The sequence below is a fragment of the Pungitius pungitius genome, chromosome 15 (assembly GCF_949316345.1).
Source record: "Pungitius pungitius chromosome 15, fPunPun2.1, whole genome shotgun sequence".
NCBI classification, from domain to species: domain Eukaryota; kingdom Metazoa; phylum Chordata; class Actinopteri; order Perciformes; family Gasterosteidae; genus Pungitius; species Pungitius pungitius.
Window position 1 is genome coordinate 16,866,746 of NC_084914.1, and position 19,469 is coordinate 16,886,214.

Genomic DNA, 19,469 nt, shown 5'->3' on the forward strand with positions numbered 1-19,469 from the left:
CCGGGTTCATCAGCAACCAGCACTAAAACACGCTTCTGCCCGTTGATGACTGCAGAATCTAGGCTAAATCTGGCTTTATAGAACCGGCCCTATCCAGGCTAAGACATGGCAGCTGGATTTATTGGCAGCCAGCACTGAAACCGGTTCTGATCCATTGACTTGTGCCGAATCCGGCATTATAGAGTTGGGCCTACTCTTGTTGCGACATGGCAGCTGGATTTATTGGCAACTAGCACGGAAACAGGTTCTGGCCCGGCCCATTAATGGCTGCCAAACCTGGGCCAGATCTGTCCAGACTGAGACATGTTGAGAGAAAGAAAATTGGTTGTCTGTCAGGTTGCTAAGACTAGAGAGCAGATTTTTGTTTTTGTGTATAGTGCGCACTTTTCTTGAATCTAAGATGACCGTGGATGGCAGCCTCGATGTTGCTTTCTCTTATTAAGCTTTTAGTAGTTTTTAGCTCTCATGGTCAGGAAGACTCATTTAACGTTCCGTGGACTTTGAATGCCGCTTAATACCCAACTGAGATCGGCTTGTGCCGCTCAGAAAAAGGATCCTTCCACCGACCACTTTCCGCACTCGGCGCTACTGCGGTTATTCCTGCATGTCCTGTCGGGTTTATGCGTCTGCACGCTCTGTTAAAGCCGCTGCCCCCCCCCCACTACGATACAGCGGCTCAAGCGCGTTCCTGGTTTCAAAACTCTGCCAATCACTCCTAACAATACAGTCTGTTAATGTACAAATGTCAGCTGTCTATTACGGAATCTTACAGACACAAACCACACTGATGACATGAAGAAGAGTTAAAGCCCCGTTATTATTGGACATGGCTACAATCCGAAGCCGAAGGTGTTTTGGGTGCTCGCTCCTTTAGCTTGACGCACGCTCCTGATCTTGAATCTAGAATCGATTGCTCTTCCTTAGTGTCCCGGATGTTGGTGTCTCAAGGTTGAACTTTTATTATATTATATATTGTAACCTCCATTTCTTTTGCGGCTGAATATTTCAACAGTTTTTTTTTTAGGTTGAATTTTTTTGCGGTGTTTTAATGTTGAAGAACATTTAGGTACATAATTTCAATGCATGAATATTCAGTGCTAGAAATCCAATCACCTTTTTATTTCAACCCCCGATGGCACAGATTTACTTCCATAATGCAGGACCAGTTTTTTTAGGATTATGGCCCAGTGACTGCAGTGTTGTACACCGGATTCAGGCCAATGTATTCGGCCTGATTCTGGGGCGTCATTCATCCCGAGTCACAGACGAGTCGGCAAACGGACTCTGCCTGACGTGTTTTTTCTGGCATGCTGAGCTCAAGCGGGCCAGACCATAAAAATCATATGGAGGGGTGGCGTCTACGATCCGGCCGACGGGGGGGGCTTCGCGCAAAGCAAATCGACGAGGAGACCTTTCTGTAATCCTCACAATAGCAAAGTCAGTGGACGCCCCGTCGTCTTGTATTTTATTTAGCAACTCTACCCAATTTCTATTTAAAAACACAATCCATGGACAGCCAATATTATGGCTAATACCCAATACTCCCTGATTCAAATGTACCTGAATGCAAATATGTGCCAAGAGAGGGTGTACATTTTTTATGCTTAACATTAAATTGCTTAATGCATTGCTGGGGTAGTAATATAAGACAGGACAAGAAATTTCTGGGTGGGGTTTGCAAAGTCAGGTAATCAGCACAGTTTAGTGACAAAGAAACTCCATAGATGACGTACTGTGCAAATAGTTGCTCATTCGGAAGTGAGAAAGAGCCAAGCTGTCATTTTGACACAGGGCGTGCCCAAATAACAGTGGGTTCTCTCCACCATCAGCCCTGTTGCTTTACCATTTGTCAGCCGAATAAGCCTGAGATTTGTAATTCTTTTGATTGCTATGGAAACGCAGACCACAGCCAGAAGGAGCCTAGAACTTTCTTGGAAAGTGGTCCCGCGGAAAAAACAGGGTTTCAAGTTCTAAAAAAGAAAATGGAGGTCATATTTTTGGTTCACTTTGTTGGTTTGTTGTCTGTTCCTCGGCAGAATAAAAGAGAATACACTGATTTGACTTTCAGGAAACTTGGTGGAAGAATCCCTTGGGCAAAAGAGGAAGCCCTAGCATTTAGCAGCTGATACAAATCATACACGCACTATTTCTAATTTATGAAAATCTTGGATGACTATAGTTGACTGTGGTTGACATAGAATACATAATGCATAGCAATGCTGTGCATGTGCCAAACCATTTTTTCCATGACTCCTAATGGGGTCAAACTTCGAGTCACTGTTATTTTAAAAGCTCTACATTTCGTAGAGTTACCGTATTTTCTCGCTGTAGAAACGTCTCCTGCTACATGTCTGTGGATGGCCATGACATCTTTCTCTGTTACGTTTTCTTTCATTCATTTTTTCATCTCGATCCCGTGAGATGCCTTGCTTCTTGCTTAGCTGTCACTACAAATAACACTTACATTTTTTTTTAAAGATTTAGACCAACAAAAGAATGCTTTATCGCATGTGCACAAGGCAATGAAATGCTGATAAGGGCTCTGTTACTTGGGTAACAGAGCCCTTATCAGTGCAACATTTGTGTTATTGGCAGGTGCGTTCTGTTTGTCAATTTAATTACCATAAAATACAAAATTACAACATTTCCTTGCAGGTTAAATAACTGTTAAAGAATAAAGTTAAACCACAACCACCATAATAAGCATCTCTAACGACATAACAAATGAGTTAAGACTGCTGACTGCGGAGTTGCAAGCATGAAAAAATGAGCCAACGTTGTACCGACTCTAGATTCACTATGTTCTCTGTGGATTTGATGTCAGACAATAGTCCAGTCAGAGAGGCGAGACCTTGCTTATTTCATTAAAATCCCAAAGGTTTCCACTGAGACAAAACTGCCCCTTGTTTATGACACGTCCTCGGCTCACCTGTCTCGGGGTCACACTGGTGCTCACACGGCTCCAAGAGACGCCGTCCGCACAGCTCGCCGACCCAGGGCCCACTGGCATTCTGCTGGTAGTACAACAAGATCTGCGCTGGGTTCAGCCAGTCTGAGGCGTCCAGCTGGCTCCCCTGGAGCAAAATAAACCTGGATCCTGAGGAAGGAATGAAAATAAACATGAATGGAAGGATAAAAGATGGAGAGGGTTGAGGGAAAGGAGAAAAGGGGCAAGGGGAGCCAAGGGGTGTAGAGGGTGGATGAATAAACAGCAGGTGGAGGGAGAATGGAAAAGCAGTAAGATATTGGAAAATATCCCCTGAGACACAATCTGAAAAGAGAAACAGCACAAAGACACTGCCTTTTTTGGACTCCAATGCAGGTCAATACACAAACCGTAGTCCTAACAATCTGGACGATACAAGAAAAGAAAAACGTATATTAATGTATGTGCATGAACCATAGATCGACTATGGTACAAACCCTGAAAATGATAACCCTCCAACACGATTCTCAGTCACTTACTATTAAGGATACAGAGTAGGAGTTGAGACCCACCCAACCACCACAACAAACCTTGCCAGCTAAGAACTAAAAGATACAAACTGTGATGGATTCTGATGAAACTACACCAGTGATGGCTGGATAAATGCTCCTGTTGGTTTTTTGTCAGCGACCACAGGCTCACGCTCTGTCAGTCACATGTGTGCCAAGACGAGGAAGGCAGCGGCGAACAAAGTAGCGTTTTGTGTCCACTAGGATTTAAGATGATGGTACGCACAGGATAAATGTGATACACTGCCTTGTTGTGACTCTAGCTGGGAGGTAACTCAGTTCTCAGTTGAAAATCCCTCCGCAAACTCTCAAACCCTAAACTTTTCAGGCTGCTCTGCAGGTTTGACAAACACCTACTAATTAGTTTTCACCTGAACTCTCCAGAAATCTGGAACAAATGGCTCTACTCTTCCCTCTGACCTCCACATGTGCATTATTAGCAGAACTTGCGGCCTAAATAATGCAACTTGATGCGTCTACAGAGCCAACAGGTCTGTAGACGATGCTGTCAACGCGGCCCTCCACTTTATCCTCCAGCATCTGGCATACGCCAGGATCCTGTTTGTGGACTTCAGCTCTGCCTTCAACACCATCATCCCGTCTCTGCCGCAGGACAAACTCTCTCAGCTGCACGTGCCCGACTCCACCTGCAAGTGGATTACTGACTTCATGTCTGACAGGAAGCAGCACGTGAAGCTGGGGAAACACGTCTCTGCCTCTCGGACCATCAGCACCGGTTCCCCCCAAAGCTGCGTTCTTTTCCCTCTGCTCCTCTCCCTGTACACCAACAGCTGCACCTCCAGTCACCAGTCCGTCAAGCTCCTGAAGTTTGTTGATGACACCACCCCCATTGGACTGATCTCTGGTGGGGACGAGTCCGCCTACAGGCGGGAGTCTGACCATCTGGTGACGTGGTGCAGCGTGAACAACCTGGAGATCAACGCCCTGAAGACAGTGGAGATGCTTGTGGACTTCAGGAAGAACGCAGCCCCACCTTCCCCCCTCACCTTGTGTGACTCCCCCGTCACCACTGTGGACTCCTTCCGTTTCCTGGGCTCCATCATCACCCAGGACCTCAAGTGGGACACTGCATTACTGAGCTTTTTCTACAATGATTACCAATTGCAAATTGTTGTATTGACCACATTTGAAAACTGATTCAGGGTTTACAGATTAAATACTCTCCAAAGGTGGTCACTTTGAAACTGCTTTTAAAAAGTAAGCATTACACAATTAGCATAATTGAAAATACAAGCAGGCAAACCAAAGGAATGCAGCTACAAGTCTGTTACCGGGAGACAGGGGTCTCTTGGCACCCGACACGGGAGGTGTCACTATATCACTCGATACCTAGAGCTACCTGCTGAGTGATCTCTGCATTAGCAACGACCCGTCCCTTTGCAAACATGGGAAGCACTGGCCATTTGTTAGCCCAAGCACATCAAATGACTAGTTGGCAGGCTCTGCATGCTCCAGTTAGTGCCATACCCTTTGATTATCCCTTTAAAAATAGAGCACACACTACCGGACACATCTTGCGGGAGGAAGCCAGAGTACCAGAGAGAACCCACACAGACACCACACAGAGAGGACCTTCTTGCTGTGAGGCGAGCAGGGCTGTGCTCTCTCAAAACAGCAGCCATCCTACTAGGTTTCAGAAGCCATTTCCTAGACATATAAAGGCGAGCAACCAAGCTCAGCCATTGAGAATGGAGCTACACTCTACCAGGAGGGTCTTCACATCATGGGCTATCCTAAGAGGTATGCCTATGAAAGGGTCACTTGGAATCTCAGGAACTCGGCTAAAGATTCCGTAGGACTGAACATAGGATGACAGCGGTACTTATTCATGACCGGGGGTCATCCGAGGCCACAGTTGACTTGGTTGGTAAAATGACTTGATCTGCGCATGTGCGAGACAAAAGTGTGAAGCACTGCCCCTGGTGGTCATTCAGGATTCATAGAACCGTAGTTGCATAAGTAACTTTCGATTGAAACAACTCCACCAACTATTGGATGGATTGACATGAGATATTGTACAGCCATGTATGGTTCCCCGAGGATGAATCATGCTGACTGAAAATGTTCCTCTAGCACCACCATGGTGTTTTCACTTGTGGTCAATAATCTGCCAGCATGGCTATTTGTCCTTCAGTACGACATCCTGTAATCCTACGGACAAACATCTACAGATGATTACTTTCCCTGATGTGAAAGTCCAGGAAAAAGTTGTCACTTTACGCGTTTTCAAATTTTCTTCGCAGTATTTCAGGGTAGACACATTCGCCAGCTGCTGCCATGAAAAGCTTCATTCATCCAGATTCTCATCTGATACTCCGTGACATCAAAATCAAGTGTGATCAGAGTGTGGAGACATTTAGAGAAAGAACCTAAATTGATCCGGGTTTTGTAATTCAACAGGCGGATTTGCCATTCCTCATCTCTGCTTTAAAAAGTTCTTTCCCTGGAATCTTAATCTCTTCCCAGCAGGCTGGCGGGAAAGCCGCAGCCCTCTGGTCTATGATATCTGGATTCCCAAATCCCTCCCTTGACAGCTGAAAAATTCCATACACCCCTGCAGTGCTTTATTTCCGCCCGTTACCTGCAGGTGTTACATGGAAAACTCATTATAGAGGTACGGAGAGAAGGCGAAGGGAAGAGTGATGGAGGGGTATGCAGCAGGTGGGAACTGCGACCTGGCCTCAATGTGCTGTGATGCTTTGAGGGAACATCTGTTGTGTGTTCTCACATGGGAAGCCACGGAGGGGTATGGGTGGTTGTGGGGGGAGGGGGGGCTCGACCTGGCATTTACCTTTGTCTTTGCTTGACCGCAAGAAACCCGGGTGGTCCCGTAAGAGAAAAATAATGAGCGGGACTCCTGTGAGAGCAGGGCGGAAAAGTACTAGTCCAGACCCCTGAGGCTGTGTGTGTGTGTGTGTTTGTGTGTGCGTGCGTGTGTGTGCTTCAACCACTCTTACCGTCAGCGATGAGGTGCTCTGGCACATGCAGGATCACCCGCACCGAGAGGTTGCAGGACATGTGTGAGGAGTAGACCAGGCCGATCACGCAGCTGATGACGCTGATCAAAGTCAAGGTGGTCTTATTGATGGGGCTCCGCGGGGACCCTGCTGCCGGGTGGAAGCAAACGCACAGGGACGGGGTGAGGGGAGAGGTGGGGACAACAAACGATGGAGATGTGTGAAGCAGTTTCTATTTTCTATTACCCCCCCGGCCCTCCACATGCCCCTCCGGACACACACGCACACAGCTGAACCAAACAAAACGCGCAGCGCTTACACAGGGAGTTGTTTTTTGGCAAACAAGCCAGAAGGAATGGGCTTAGTGTCCATGAAAAGGACCTTTCGGATCAAAAAAACATCAAGGGCCTCTGGGAGGTTCAGACCGGGTATAGCTCAGTGGCACAGAAATAAGGTCTACCATTGAAGGGCTTTAACATCCAAGCTTGGATGTCGGAGATAAAAAGAAAAAGAAAAGCAAAAAGACCAAGAGATACGGGCCTCAATAAAAGTGGTTCAGAGGTTGTTTTGCCCGTTTCCCGCTCCTCGCACTCTCTGCCTGAGCTCTAAACACCTCCCTTATCTTTTTTACTCCAGAGTGCAACGCGGAAAGTGTTAAACGTGACCCACAGGGGCATGCACACAAACACACACACACAAGTCACAGTGACCTTGAATAGAGCCACTCACACTCTTTTTCAAAGGGGTTATTTTCTCGAATAACTCAAGATTACTTTGTCACTTTTTAAATGACTCTGGCCCCAGGCGATCCGTTAAACAAAAGCCAAAGTAGAAAGCTAACCTGTCGTATTATGTGAAAAGTTAGTGTATTCAATCCAGACACAAGAATTCTCTTAAAAGAAGTTGACCATTCAATATACTCATTATAGGTCCGAGTTGGCGGGATGTTCCAGTCACGCATAATGAGTTCTTCCTTCTTCCTATGAACGTAAACAGCGCTGCAGCCGCTCTACTCTGGTCTATTCTTAAGCCTCGCACTAATCAAAGGTGTTGACTACACTGCCGGAGGCCTCGCTGTGTCTGAGGCACCTGTGCACACGGCGGGGGAGTAATTGTCTCCGAGGTGTGGTGAAGACTCACAACGCCGTCACAAAGCAGCATTTTTTTGAGAGCGTTGTTTCTTTTATTTTAACTCGGCTTTTTTCCCGCCCCGATGTCTCCCTCCCCCACCCCACCACAGAATATCGTCACCACGAGGACACGGCACGCCAGACGGACAAAGCAGGCTGCACCACGTCTATAGGACACGGACGCGCAGGCACCTCCATAGGAGTGACATTTGCAGGGAACTTTATTTTGGCCTTTCTTTTGATGTTGAGAGATGATGTTGAAATGACATGAAAACATGGAGGATCAGCGTGGCATGCTCACTACCAGAAACACCTATGTACTCACACAGCATACAGTGCACACAACCACGAGCGCACACACACACACACACACATAACACCATGGAGCCACTGCAAAAGGTTGCTGGTCATGCGTAGTGGCGACGGGATAGACGGGAGCGCTTACCCCCTGAGCCCCACGCACTGTTGGCGTTACCGTTCCTCATACCCCGACTCCGGCGGCGGCTGCGGTTTGGGTCAGTGTAAAAGGCCAGCTGAGGCTCGCTGTCTGCCTCTGTCCCAGAGTCCCCGTCTGGGTTCAAGAACGTTGAACCCGCTGTTGGATTCACACATAGAGAAATACAAATTTATAATACAAGATACACCTATAATGAGGGATTGGTGGGGGGGATATTTCCCGAACAACAGATTTATTTTGTCCTCGCGTTGCCTCATGGAGGATGCCAGGGAAAAGGCAGCCGGTGGGAACAGAGCATGAATATTTCCTTCAATCCATAACTGAAATGTAGGCTAATGGAGATGGAAGCCTAACAGAAAGGTAACAGTATCATATTCAAAAGAAAAGGCTGAAAGACACATTTCCTGTCCACGAGGCTGCTGGTTTAACTTGTGATTGAGCTACTTCGTTTGCCCAACCAGCCTAAAGACAATATTATGGATCCTTGAGAAGAAGTGCCGAGAGGTGTTCATACAAATGAAGTCAGGCAAGAGTTTCCAGCACACAATGGCGCTTCTTAACGTGATCTGCGCTGGATGATGGAGTGGGTCCTTCAGGGGATGCAGTGTGTATGAGTCATACATCATGTTGGGCACTTTGTTAAAAACGGGAACGTTGTGCTTTCTACAGTGAATGCATAGCTTTACTTTTATAAATATCTGCAACAGAGGACAGCTAGTATAGCAACGTAATTAAAGTTGGATGTGTAAATCGAAGTACAAAGATGAGGACTTAATTTTAGAACTGGTTTTTGCATTCATGGATTGTTAAAATTGGTAATGGTATATGTCCCGACCTTCTGAAACCAATCTGGATACAATCAGGTCTTTTTAGGTAGAATGTTCCCAAAATGTTAAATGTACAATGAGGTTAAACAATGAAAATGTGCGAATTCTGCCATCTGTGAAGTTGGAACCATCAGATGGTTGTACTTAAAGAGCCAGCACACTTTTACTGCTGATTAGAGCTGGTGATTGAAATGAAGTGGAATTACATATCTACCCTGAGTTTGTGTTAAAGTGTTTTACGATGCCTTGCAAGGTGCAAGATTAGTTCCTTTGAAAACGTTTCTGAATAAGATAATGGGGTAAATGCATATTGTACCTTGAATTACAGTTTGTATTGAAGTATTAGGTTTCAAATGAGCCTTCATATATTATTATCCATTTTGAAAAATGTCCGGATGCTTCCCTCCTCCCAAGTGTCGCCCAAGCGTTTTTTTGCCGTGAGCAGACACTACTACCCCCCCCCCCCACCTCCCCGTTTGGGTACAAAAACTATTATACAACTCGTCTGGCATTTCAGCCGTTGTGCTTCAGCATTAGCTATATTTAGAGGCCATGTATCGAGGTTGGTCTTACCAGCGGATTGCGAATTACAAAGTAAGGGGGAAAATCCATCAAAGCAGCAAAGATTTGCTGCCTCAGCGAGACGCGCGTGTGAACTGAAACAAAACTGGTGCAAGCGTTGCTCAGCGGCCACGGCTTTAAAAGTCCCAGACGAAGACGCAGGCATGTGATTAAACTGGAGAAGATTCCGCCGAAAAAAAAAAAGAACGAAGTGGGAATGAAAACCCTGTTGGCAACAACAACAATGTGACAGACTGAGAAGGACTTCTTGATGACAGCAGCCTCATCAGCATTTCATATTGTTGGTTTTAGAACAATGCGCTCTGAAGAAATGAATGCGTCGTTGAAATTGTATTGGCAGCCGTGACTATCAGACAGCACAGTTGCTGCTGCCGCTTCACTTCACAAGCGGGGAGACTTTTTTTGTGATGACACCATTGTTTCAGCAGCATTTGATACAACTAATTCAATAATAAAACAATATTCACTGCACAATGCTCCCCACCAAAAAAAATTCCCCTTAAACATTATTCAGTGCACCTTTAAAAAGTTTGGAGAATAATAAATTAAAAATGTATTTCCCTCTGATGTTTTTCTCTAGGCTAGGCTTTCTAGCCTTTGCTTGTATCAGGCCTGGATTTAGTTATTTTGAGTTGTGGTTATTTTTGAATAGTTTCGTACTAAAGGCAAGGGTACATGCCTCTAAAGCTGGACGAGGTTAACTAACCAGCAAGGAGCAGAAGAGATAACTGCATTAAGGAGTCACAGCGGCTCCATGCATAGCCTGGGAAGCTACAGAAACTGAACAGTGAGCTACACATTGAGCAAAACCATCTCCAATAAATTTGAAAGACATGTCTGCTGTTAGATGTGTGCAGCCCACTTGTATATAGCCTATTAAGACTGAATTACAGTCAAGTGATGTCATCAGTCATCTTCTGTACCATTTCTCCGTAGAGGGCTGTATTAGCAACTAGAAGCTAGCATTCGGGCAAGAAACAAGGTACACCCTGGACCGTCGCTGGGCTGTTATAGAAACATCACCATTCACTCTCACATCCACACACCTACAGGCAATTCAGTCACCAATTAACCTAACCCCCAGAGCATGTCTTTGGACCGTGGGAAAAGCCGCAGCACCAGTCGAGAACCCACCCAGACACAAAAGAAAAGTAATCTGTAAAGTAACTAAGTTACAGTGGTGGTATTTCTGGTGTTTTATGTATGTTCGTGGGGAGTTTTACATGTTGGGGACTCCTGGGGTGAAGAACCTGGGGCAGGTATTGGGGAATCAGGGCAGAGAGATCCAGGGTTTTGAAAAAAAACAGTTACAGTTTTGAAGAGTACTTGCTCACGTCTCGTGTGTATTAAAGAACGCAACGATAGGTGCATTTCAATATATACGTATATATGTATACACTAATAGATTTTATATATATATGTATCCTTTGATATAATATATTTATTATATGATATTTATATTGGATATTTATAATAGTTATAGGTATAGTATACTGAATTGTTTGAATAAGATGTCCTTATTATGTTTAACTGTTGGAATAAATGTTAAATATTTAAATTACAAAGTAATAATGCATGTTTGATACCCCGTTTTTTGCATTGATCTCATCCTGGGATGTTTACTGAAACTGATTGGCTGGCTATTCCAAAAAAAATCCACCAGACGCTACTGCTTACGACAATAAATATGTTGCAGCATCAACACACTCAAAGTCAAAGAACTGCTTAACATTCACTTCATTATTCCAACACAAAAGAAAGCTAACCCAGAGCCTCAAAATCCCCAAAAAGTGATTATTGATTGTTTTTACTGACGTGCCCATATCTACCCCAATAAAAGTCACTTTCACTGCCTGGGAGAACACTTTCAAACAGTAGACACGGTTATTGTCCGTGCTCTGAAGTTTTATACTTAACACTTGTTCTTTTGATGGGTAGTATTTCATTACAATTCTCAAGCACACCACTTTAGGAAATGAGGCATTCCGCTGGATCTCTAAAACACCCAAACAAAGACACCAAGGACAGCTTTGAGTTTCAGAGAGGAGAGGGCATAAAGGAACCCTTGGCCACATTGTCACAATATTACAATTGAATAACTTACAGAGCAGTTCATAAAGCGCCAGCAGATTATTTCCCTGTGTGATACACAAGAGAAAATGCGTTCCCTTAAAACTATTCCTCGCAGCTTCTGAGGTTAGATGAAGCCAACCAAAAACGGAGATGGCACTGAAACAACATTTAAAGACATGTCATTTAGCTGATGCTTTTATCCAAAGCGACTTACATTGCATTTTAACCCATGGTTTACATGTTGCCTGGGGAGGGGTTAGGTGTCTTGCTCAGGAACACTTCAACATGGCACATGGAGCAGCTGGGATTTGAACCAGTTCACAGCCCACCACGCTACTCCATGCACCACAAATTACAGACATATATCAATGTAAAAATATGACCATATGAAAGTCTGCAACCGTATCATTTGAAAATGTCCAATTAGTAGGAAATGAGATGCTTTCTACGGGGCTCAGGAGTCTGCTTGGTGCGTACATGTAGTTAAGTTCCACCAGCTTCAACGTTCCTGCTGGAAAAAGGCACTCAAAGCATAATCCCTGGCTTTCGGAGGAGAATGAAAGTGCCTCCTGAGGAATTAAGACAAAATCTCACACAGCGGGTATTCTTCAGCCTTCACTATAAAAACCTGAGCCGAAAGGTGCTGCGCTCGCTCTCTCCTGTGAAAATGAGACAGGGCCCCTCTTAAGTATTCCCCGCATGATTTTAGCCCGCAGCTCAGCATGCACAGCAGGCACAAGTGCCTCTTATAAAGCTGAAAAAAAACACAGTTATTATTTCTAGTGCACCACAGCTCTATAAATATGGAAGGGTGGTGGAGTGAGAGAGTGATGACACAAGAATGACAATCCACCCTGACGGAGGTGATTCAGAGAGGGCGAGAACACCTCAGCACCATGGACAGCGACGGAGCTGAATGATGTACAAAAAGAAGGATTTTGTTAAAGAAGGACATCCACAACATCAGCAAGATTAATTATGGACGGCGTATATATTGGTTAAATATGGGAGCTAAAAGCTTTAAATCCCAAGAATGGCCAACCTCGGAATCTACGACACTGGATGTACAAAGGAGAAGTGCTAATGAATGAAATGAAGCAACAAAACTTGGGATCTCTCTCTCTCTGGGCTTATCTTTTGCTTATCTGTAGAACCGTCAAACGGCCCTACTTCAGGCTCCAAATTGGTGCTGTTTGGAAATGACACGTTCAACGTTAATAAATAGAGCATGAAATACTAATGATAGTGGAGGCCTTGTTGTATCAGATGCTAATGACATGGTGTCGGTCAACTCAGGTTTCTTTGGGCCGAATAGTCTCATGCTGAAAGACTTATTTCCAAAGACATTATGGCACATCTCTGATAAACACCAGATTTAAGGGGGAGCTTATGTGTGATAATGAACAGAGGAAATGGGTCACAAATCTGTCAATTAAGTTAGTTGATTATCAGAAAATACTTTAATTACAGATTCCAAGAGGACTTAGGACAGGCAAATTAGGCTGATGCAAGCTAGACTGAAAAAAGCACAGTGTACATATTAAACAAATGCACAATATTTCTGTCAACGTTCCTCAATATGTAGCTCACTCCATCGTGTTGATATTTTGACACATTTCCCACTTAAATCCTTGTAAAATTAAAATAAGGGTCATAGATAAACTTTAGTAAAAGTGTGTTGTCATAGTGTTAACTGCTATGCTGGCACGGTAGCTGTGTCTCAGAGTCGCTAGGCTGCATCCTTAAGGACGCATTCGTCGAACAGCATACGTCACTTCCGCTGCGACACGGCTGCGACACGCCTGTCCCATTCCGTCGCCCCCCCCGAACCGAGGGACGCAGCCCTCCAGGAGCCGATTTGGAGGACACATCTGATCTATCCTTTTCGGCCCATTATATCCCAGCGCTGCATGCTGGGATATAATGGGAAATAAAAACAGTATCTTCTTCATCTGTACTTTGTAATTTGTTTGGCTTTTAAGGTTTTTACTGTTAAGCCCAGCAGGTTGCTAGGCAACGGGAGCAGTGGAGGTAAAGCCGATGACTCCAGCAGGAAGTCACTCCGTAGGCCATAACGTCCCATTTCAGGCCGCTCGGTGCCGCCTATGCGGCTGTTGGAGGACCCAGCCCATGTCTACTGCCAAGACTGCTGAAGGCTGGAGGTTACAAAGATGCAGCCTGAGACACAGCTGGTAACCTGTAATAGTCAACCCCAAATAATGCTTTTTCCCTTTTGAAAAAGATAAACCAGAGCAGTGGCTCAGTGGAGCAGTGGATTCAACCATCATATCCCATACAAGAAAGAGATTTGTGCTAGACACAAAAGAGGGGGAAATGGAAAGGACGTGCTACAAAGGGAAGAGAGGACAGACTACAGTAGATGAATGATTTGAGTAGATGGTACTTACTGTCCTGCATCACAGACAAAAAGTCTTCCTCCAAATACTGAGACAGCGGGTCATCTTCTCCATTTATTCCAACAACTTGGACATTGAAAAGTATTGAACAAAGGAAGTGAAACGAAAAGTAGTATTTCATTGGCGTTATAAGGGTAATAAGTATTCTAAAATAATGCAAATAAAAAAATAGAATGTAAAGATTAAATGAAAATTAAGTGTTGTACTTGCTTATTTTACCTAAATATACTTTGTGAAATTAATCCACAATTATAAAAAGCCAAAAGTATTTTTGGCATGACAGGCTAAAAATTTTAAATATGCAAGTCTGAAGGATTAAAGCTCCAACCTAACATGGTTCTTTAGCTGAACATCCCAGGTGCTACCATGGGAAAATACACACAGCTGTATATTGCTAAAATAATTACATCCGGTTTCAGGATCTATTTTTTGTGTAGTTTACCCTTCTGAAGTCCCGCCTCTCAAAAGCAGGCTGGCCAATAGGAGCTAGGCTTCAGAGACTCTCCGGCTATTCTTTCAGATGTTCTTCAACTTCCAGTTGGTTTTGGAACTATGTGTAATAGTCCTACTCCTTACCCAGAGAAGTTGTAACAGGATATAAAACGTTTTGTTTCTGCGTAAAAACACGGTGGAGCCAACATTAGCAGTATAATTAACTGGCGTTAGCCTGCTTGGTGAAAGTGTCCAGTTATATATATATATATTTTTTTTTACTAATAGATCTTTTTGACAATGTGCCACCAAGGCAGACAACGCTCTTCTTCCACCTCCCTTTTATCTTATTCTTCTTTTAGGCAGTCCTAATGTGCTTAAAGCGTGTGCTTTTTTATCTTCCTTCCTAGCAGTAGTTGACAACAATCACACATAGAATAAATGGCACAGCTCCATTCTATAATGATTAACATTACATAGGAGGGTGGGGATGTAATATTCACCGTGCGTTCCATGAATTTAACTCATGATTATGGACGAAATGGAAACAACGGTATATGACCTTCATATATTCATGGACATTCCACAGGACAAAGACAATGTGAGGAAGGCACAACGCTTCACAGCGGAGGACGGGAGGGAAAGGGAATTCAATAAGTAAACATGAAAGACCAAATGTATTCAGTGCAACTTCCTGAGAATATCTGGAGCATCATTTCTACCACTATGAAACGTCCATTAATCCATATAAGTAATAAGTAAATAAGTAAATAAAATTAGAATATGCCTGAAACTGCTTATAGCTAAGTCAGCTATTTCAATGGTGCCAATTTACAGTAAACAAAAAAATGGGTCTTAGAAGACAATAGAATAAGTATGTAGTTAAAGTTAAAACCGCTCATTTGAACTCCTTCTGTCCTTTTTGGTGTGTGTGCAATTATTTCTCATGTATGCTGTACAATACCATATCCACAAATGTAGATGACCAATATGACCATCATTATATTGCATGGTGCTCAACCATTTAGTAATAATTATAGACCTGCTCTGCAATAATGAGCTTTACATGCTAATGTGGGCTCGGGTCCTCTCCATTCACTCCCTTTAACATTGTATTCTCTCCCATATGACTGCCTGGTTATTTGGGGTTGCTTTAGAAGCAACCCTGGAGTCCATTAAATGTGCTGACATATGGAAGGGAAGAGAAGCACTTCAGCAAAATTATAAAAGAGAAGGAGATGGAGTCATTGCCTCAGCTGCCTCCTCCCACATGCACAGAGGTTGTTCACTGAGGAACACAGTGGCTTTGTCTGTGCATATTTCATGTCAGAGATGAAAACACCAACGACGGCGACTCACAAGCCGCACAGAGCAGATCTAATTGCTGCCTGCTCAGACGGCCTCATTTCTATGCAGCCGGCTTTGGAAAATACCCACATGTACCTGGATGCAATGGAATTCTAAAAGTGCTGTGTACATGTGGGTGTGTGTGTTTGTGGGTTAGTTGAATGCATTAGGAGGCAAATCCTTGTCCTTTTAAATTCAAAGTTGAGACAACGGATATAATGAGAGTGCAGGGATTCTTTTCTGCTTCCTCTGTCTGGTTTCATATTTTCGCATTCTTTCCGTCAAAAGAAGGAAAATATGGCTGAAGAAGACCTGTTTTTGTTTCTGAGTAAGGAGCGGTAGGCCTACTGTCACTGGGGCAGCTAAAAAGAACATGCTCACAAGCAAATCTTGTGGGTTTTTGTTCGTAGATATTGACTGCCACTCACGTAATACTGAATTTAAAACCTGGGGCTGCTGCAAGCTGGAAACTACACACAGGGAAAGCTAAGGAAGGCAGGTAAAACATAGCCAGGAAGGGGGCGTTAGCTCTGCCTCTTGCATTTGGTCACTTTGAACCCGTCCACACAAATTGATGTGCATTGCTGCTGTACGCTGTAGGATATAAAAAAAAATAATTGACGACCAGGTTCATAAATTAACTATAAATGAAATGCATTTAGTGTACACCAAAATACAACCATGATTCTGGAGATATGTATTCAATAAAGTAATGGGAATGTTATAAAAACCACTGTAATTTGGAAACTGATCGACTAGAATAATACCAATGTACAGTTATGCTCGTATTCAATGTGATCTACCGAAATGCATTCATGTAATACTTGATAACACCGCAACTGATATTGACTGAGAGGCCTTCGAAATCCGAGCTACATTGAACTCACCAGGAGACCACTCCCAGGGGGCGTGGTCACTGACTTTCACACCTTTACTGATCAGTATAAATACTTGTAGGCAGCCATTGATCTGGAGTTGGCTGGTTGTAGAGAGCAGACATGGTCCAGGGATGGTCATAGGACTCCCTGTGGCCTGTTGGTTTGTGGAGACCAGCGGCTCCTCCTTCTTTTTAGCACAACACCTTTTCCTTCATTAAATACTTTTGATTTTAACTGTTCATTCCAAGATGTCTCCCCTCCGTCTGGTGTTTCTTCATTATTTGAACAGAGATGGGGACTCGAGTTTGAGACTCGGACTCAAGTGCGACTTAAGTCGCACACACGGTGACTTCAGACTCAACCCTGAGCTTTAGGACTCGTGAACAATGTTTAATTTTAGGAAACATCTGATGAGCTCGCTATACCGCTCCCTCCGTTACCTGCCTACGTAACACGTACATTGACATATATTGTACAATGTACGTGTGTGGCCGACGGTTCGCTGATATCGGGACGTATGCGTTCCAGCGGCGGACCGTTTACTCTGCGATCTCCTTAAACTGTCTCTGCTCTGCTCACTGAAGCAAAACAATACGTGGACAATAAATATCAGAGCCAAGAGCAGCGAGTGTAGTCACCTACTGCTGCTAACACATCCCGTCAGACCAGGAGTATTTATTTATATCCGTTAATCAACTTTTCTCCTCTTGTTACCCTGGTAACCGCTGCGTCGATTCTTACTGTGAAAATCTACATACTTCCGGTTTAGCGGCTACGCTTCCTATTTTCATTTTATGGGAAAAACCACAAAAAAAATTAAGTAAAGAGTAAAGGAGGAGTAAAACGTTGGTATGGTTTTTTACGGTAAAAGGGACGATATAAGAGATGGGGACTCGAGTTTGAGACTCGGACTCGAGTGCGACTCGAGTCGCACACACGGTGACTTGAGACTCATCCTTGAAAGACTTCAGACTCGACTCGGACTCGAGCTTTGGGACTTGTGAGCGTCTCTGGAACATAACAAATAACAACGCCCATCACAATGAAGTAGTAGGATCTGCAAGGACTCTAATAGGTGCTTTGAGAAGAGTTCAGAGTCATAGAAATGCTCATGAAATGTGGTCTGAATATGCTAGCTAGCTATATGGCCGACGGGGGGGCGGCGAACGATGAGGGCCGACGGGGGGGGGGGGGTGGCGGTGGAGGACGCAGGCCGATGGGGGGGTGTTGCGCGCGGACGTTACGAGACAGGTCGACACTGCGATCTGCCGGTGATTCCTCTCCCACTCCCGCCGGTACTTTTGCATACTTCAGATGGACGTGGGGGGGTCCGCCAAGAGACGCGCCCTCCTCTGACTCTGATTGATTTGTTTCAGGTTTGCGGCTAATCAAACCAACAATGGCAGCGCTAATTACCCAATCAGGGACGAATATTTGCATGGGATGCTGCATTGAAGACAAGTCGGAAAATATGGGACGCGCTTTTTTATGCTCAAATATGAGACAACAATTCCATATTTTAAGGGACGGGTGGCAACCCTACTAGGGTCCGACACAAAATTAAATGGATATGTTGAAAGCATGTTGCAACATGAACAAGAGTTGTTCAAAGATAATCAAACCCCTACAAACAATTTAAGGAACTAAATATACTTCATCAGTCAGTTTGCTCTGAACCACTAGAGGATGTTGTCAGAAAAACACAAGCGGTTTTTTCTTATTTTTAACACCGTACTTTCCCCAGTAAAGCCGCAAGGCTGAATTTTACAAAGCATGACTTGATGAACAGTAGAATTACGTTATTAGCATAGCATAGCAAAGTAATCAGTTGGAATGTGGGCCAGCAAATATTTGATTGGCCAACGCAGCCCCGTTCCCAGATGACATTGCCAGAGGACCCGGCATTTTTTTTTTTTTTTGAGAACCCTTGCTGTGCCAACACAGCGATCTCATTAAAATGAATGAGGAGGGCTTTTACTTCATTTTTTGGGAGCGGCACTAGTGTCTGAACACGGCCTTGGACCTTTCAATTGTTTCATCACTTTGTTATAAAGCCTCACAGACAGGCTGTGAAGGTAAACATCGTAGTGTTGTGCTGAAACCGTGTAACGGGGTTTCAGGCCAGCTTTAAACATTCCAACACCGCCGTACTGAGCTGCCGAAGGTGCCAAGTGCTGCTTTTCTGTGAGGGCCTTTTGGGCATTTACTCTTCTGTTCTCATGTTCCATTATTGATAGAAGGGTGTGCATGAATGTTTTTTTTTCTCTTCTCTCTTCTGCTGTTATGGCTGGACAGGCCCAGTGTGTGCAGGTGTGCACTAAAAGAGTGAAGGTTACGCAAAAAACGAAAAAAGTTCTTTCCCTTTAAATCTACAATCCAAAATATCCCCAGAGCAATTTTGGGCTTGCCCCCCCGTCACAAAAGCGATGTAATTCAAATGAATGGTTGCTGGAACAAATGCGTTGGAGGGCGTCCGTGATCAGACGCACAGCTGAATGTGTTGCAGCTTAACAAATGCGATCTTTCCGGACAGTTTGGGGAAACAGAGTACTTTCTATTTTTGTTTTGTTTCTAATAATGTGTATTCCTCTGCAGCAACTAACACCACAAAATCGTTTTTAAGAGGGCTATGAAGAGTATGAGAGTGTGATACACAAAGAACACCATTGTGTCTTTGTGTGTGGCATTTTTAGATTTTATGTTTTGTTTTTTTGTGTTAATCGCGTATGACAGAATACATTAAATCAACATTGGAGAACGAAGCGTGGGGATTAAGTGCAGCCGGCCTTTTGAGCAGTAATTTGAACCACTGCCACCAGTTGCTGGTGTGAAAGTGAAGTGGTGGGTGTCTCC

At 44.2% G+C, this 19,469-nt stretch overlaps 1 protein-coding gene across 4 annotated transcripts in view; it reads right to left on the reverse strand.

Moving 5' to 3' along the window:
* Positions 1-19,469, reverse strand: part of astn1 (astrotactin 1) — a 302,720-nt gene that overhangs the window by 197,546 nt on the left and 85,705 nt on the right. For 2 of the 4 annotated variants that reach the window (XM_037457170.2, XM_037457167.2), the window contains exons 6-8: positions 8,049-8,198; positions 6,474-6,620; positions 2,930-3,097 (exon numbers count right to left, since the gene is read on the reverse strand). In XM_037457170.2, the coding sequence (XP_037313067.2) occupies positions 2,930-3,097; positions 6,474-6,620; positions 8,049-8,198 (465 nt within the window). Of the gene's footprint in view, positions 1-2,929; positions 3,098-6,473; positions 6,624-8,048; positions 8,199-19,469 lie in introns of all 4 variants that reach the window. The other 2 variants (XM_037457168.2, XM_037457166.2) reach the window with 1 other exon arrangement.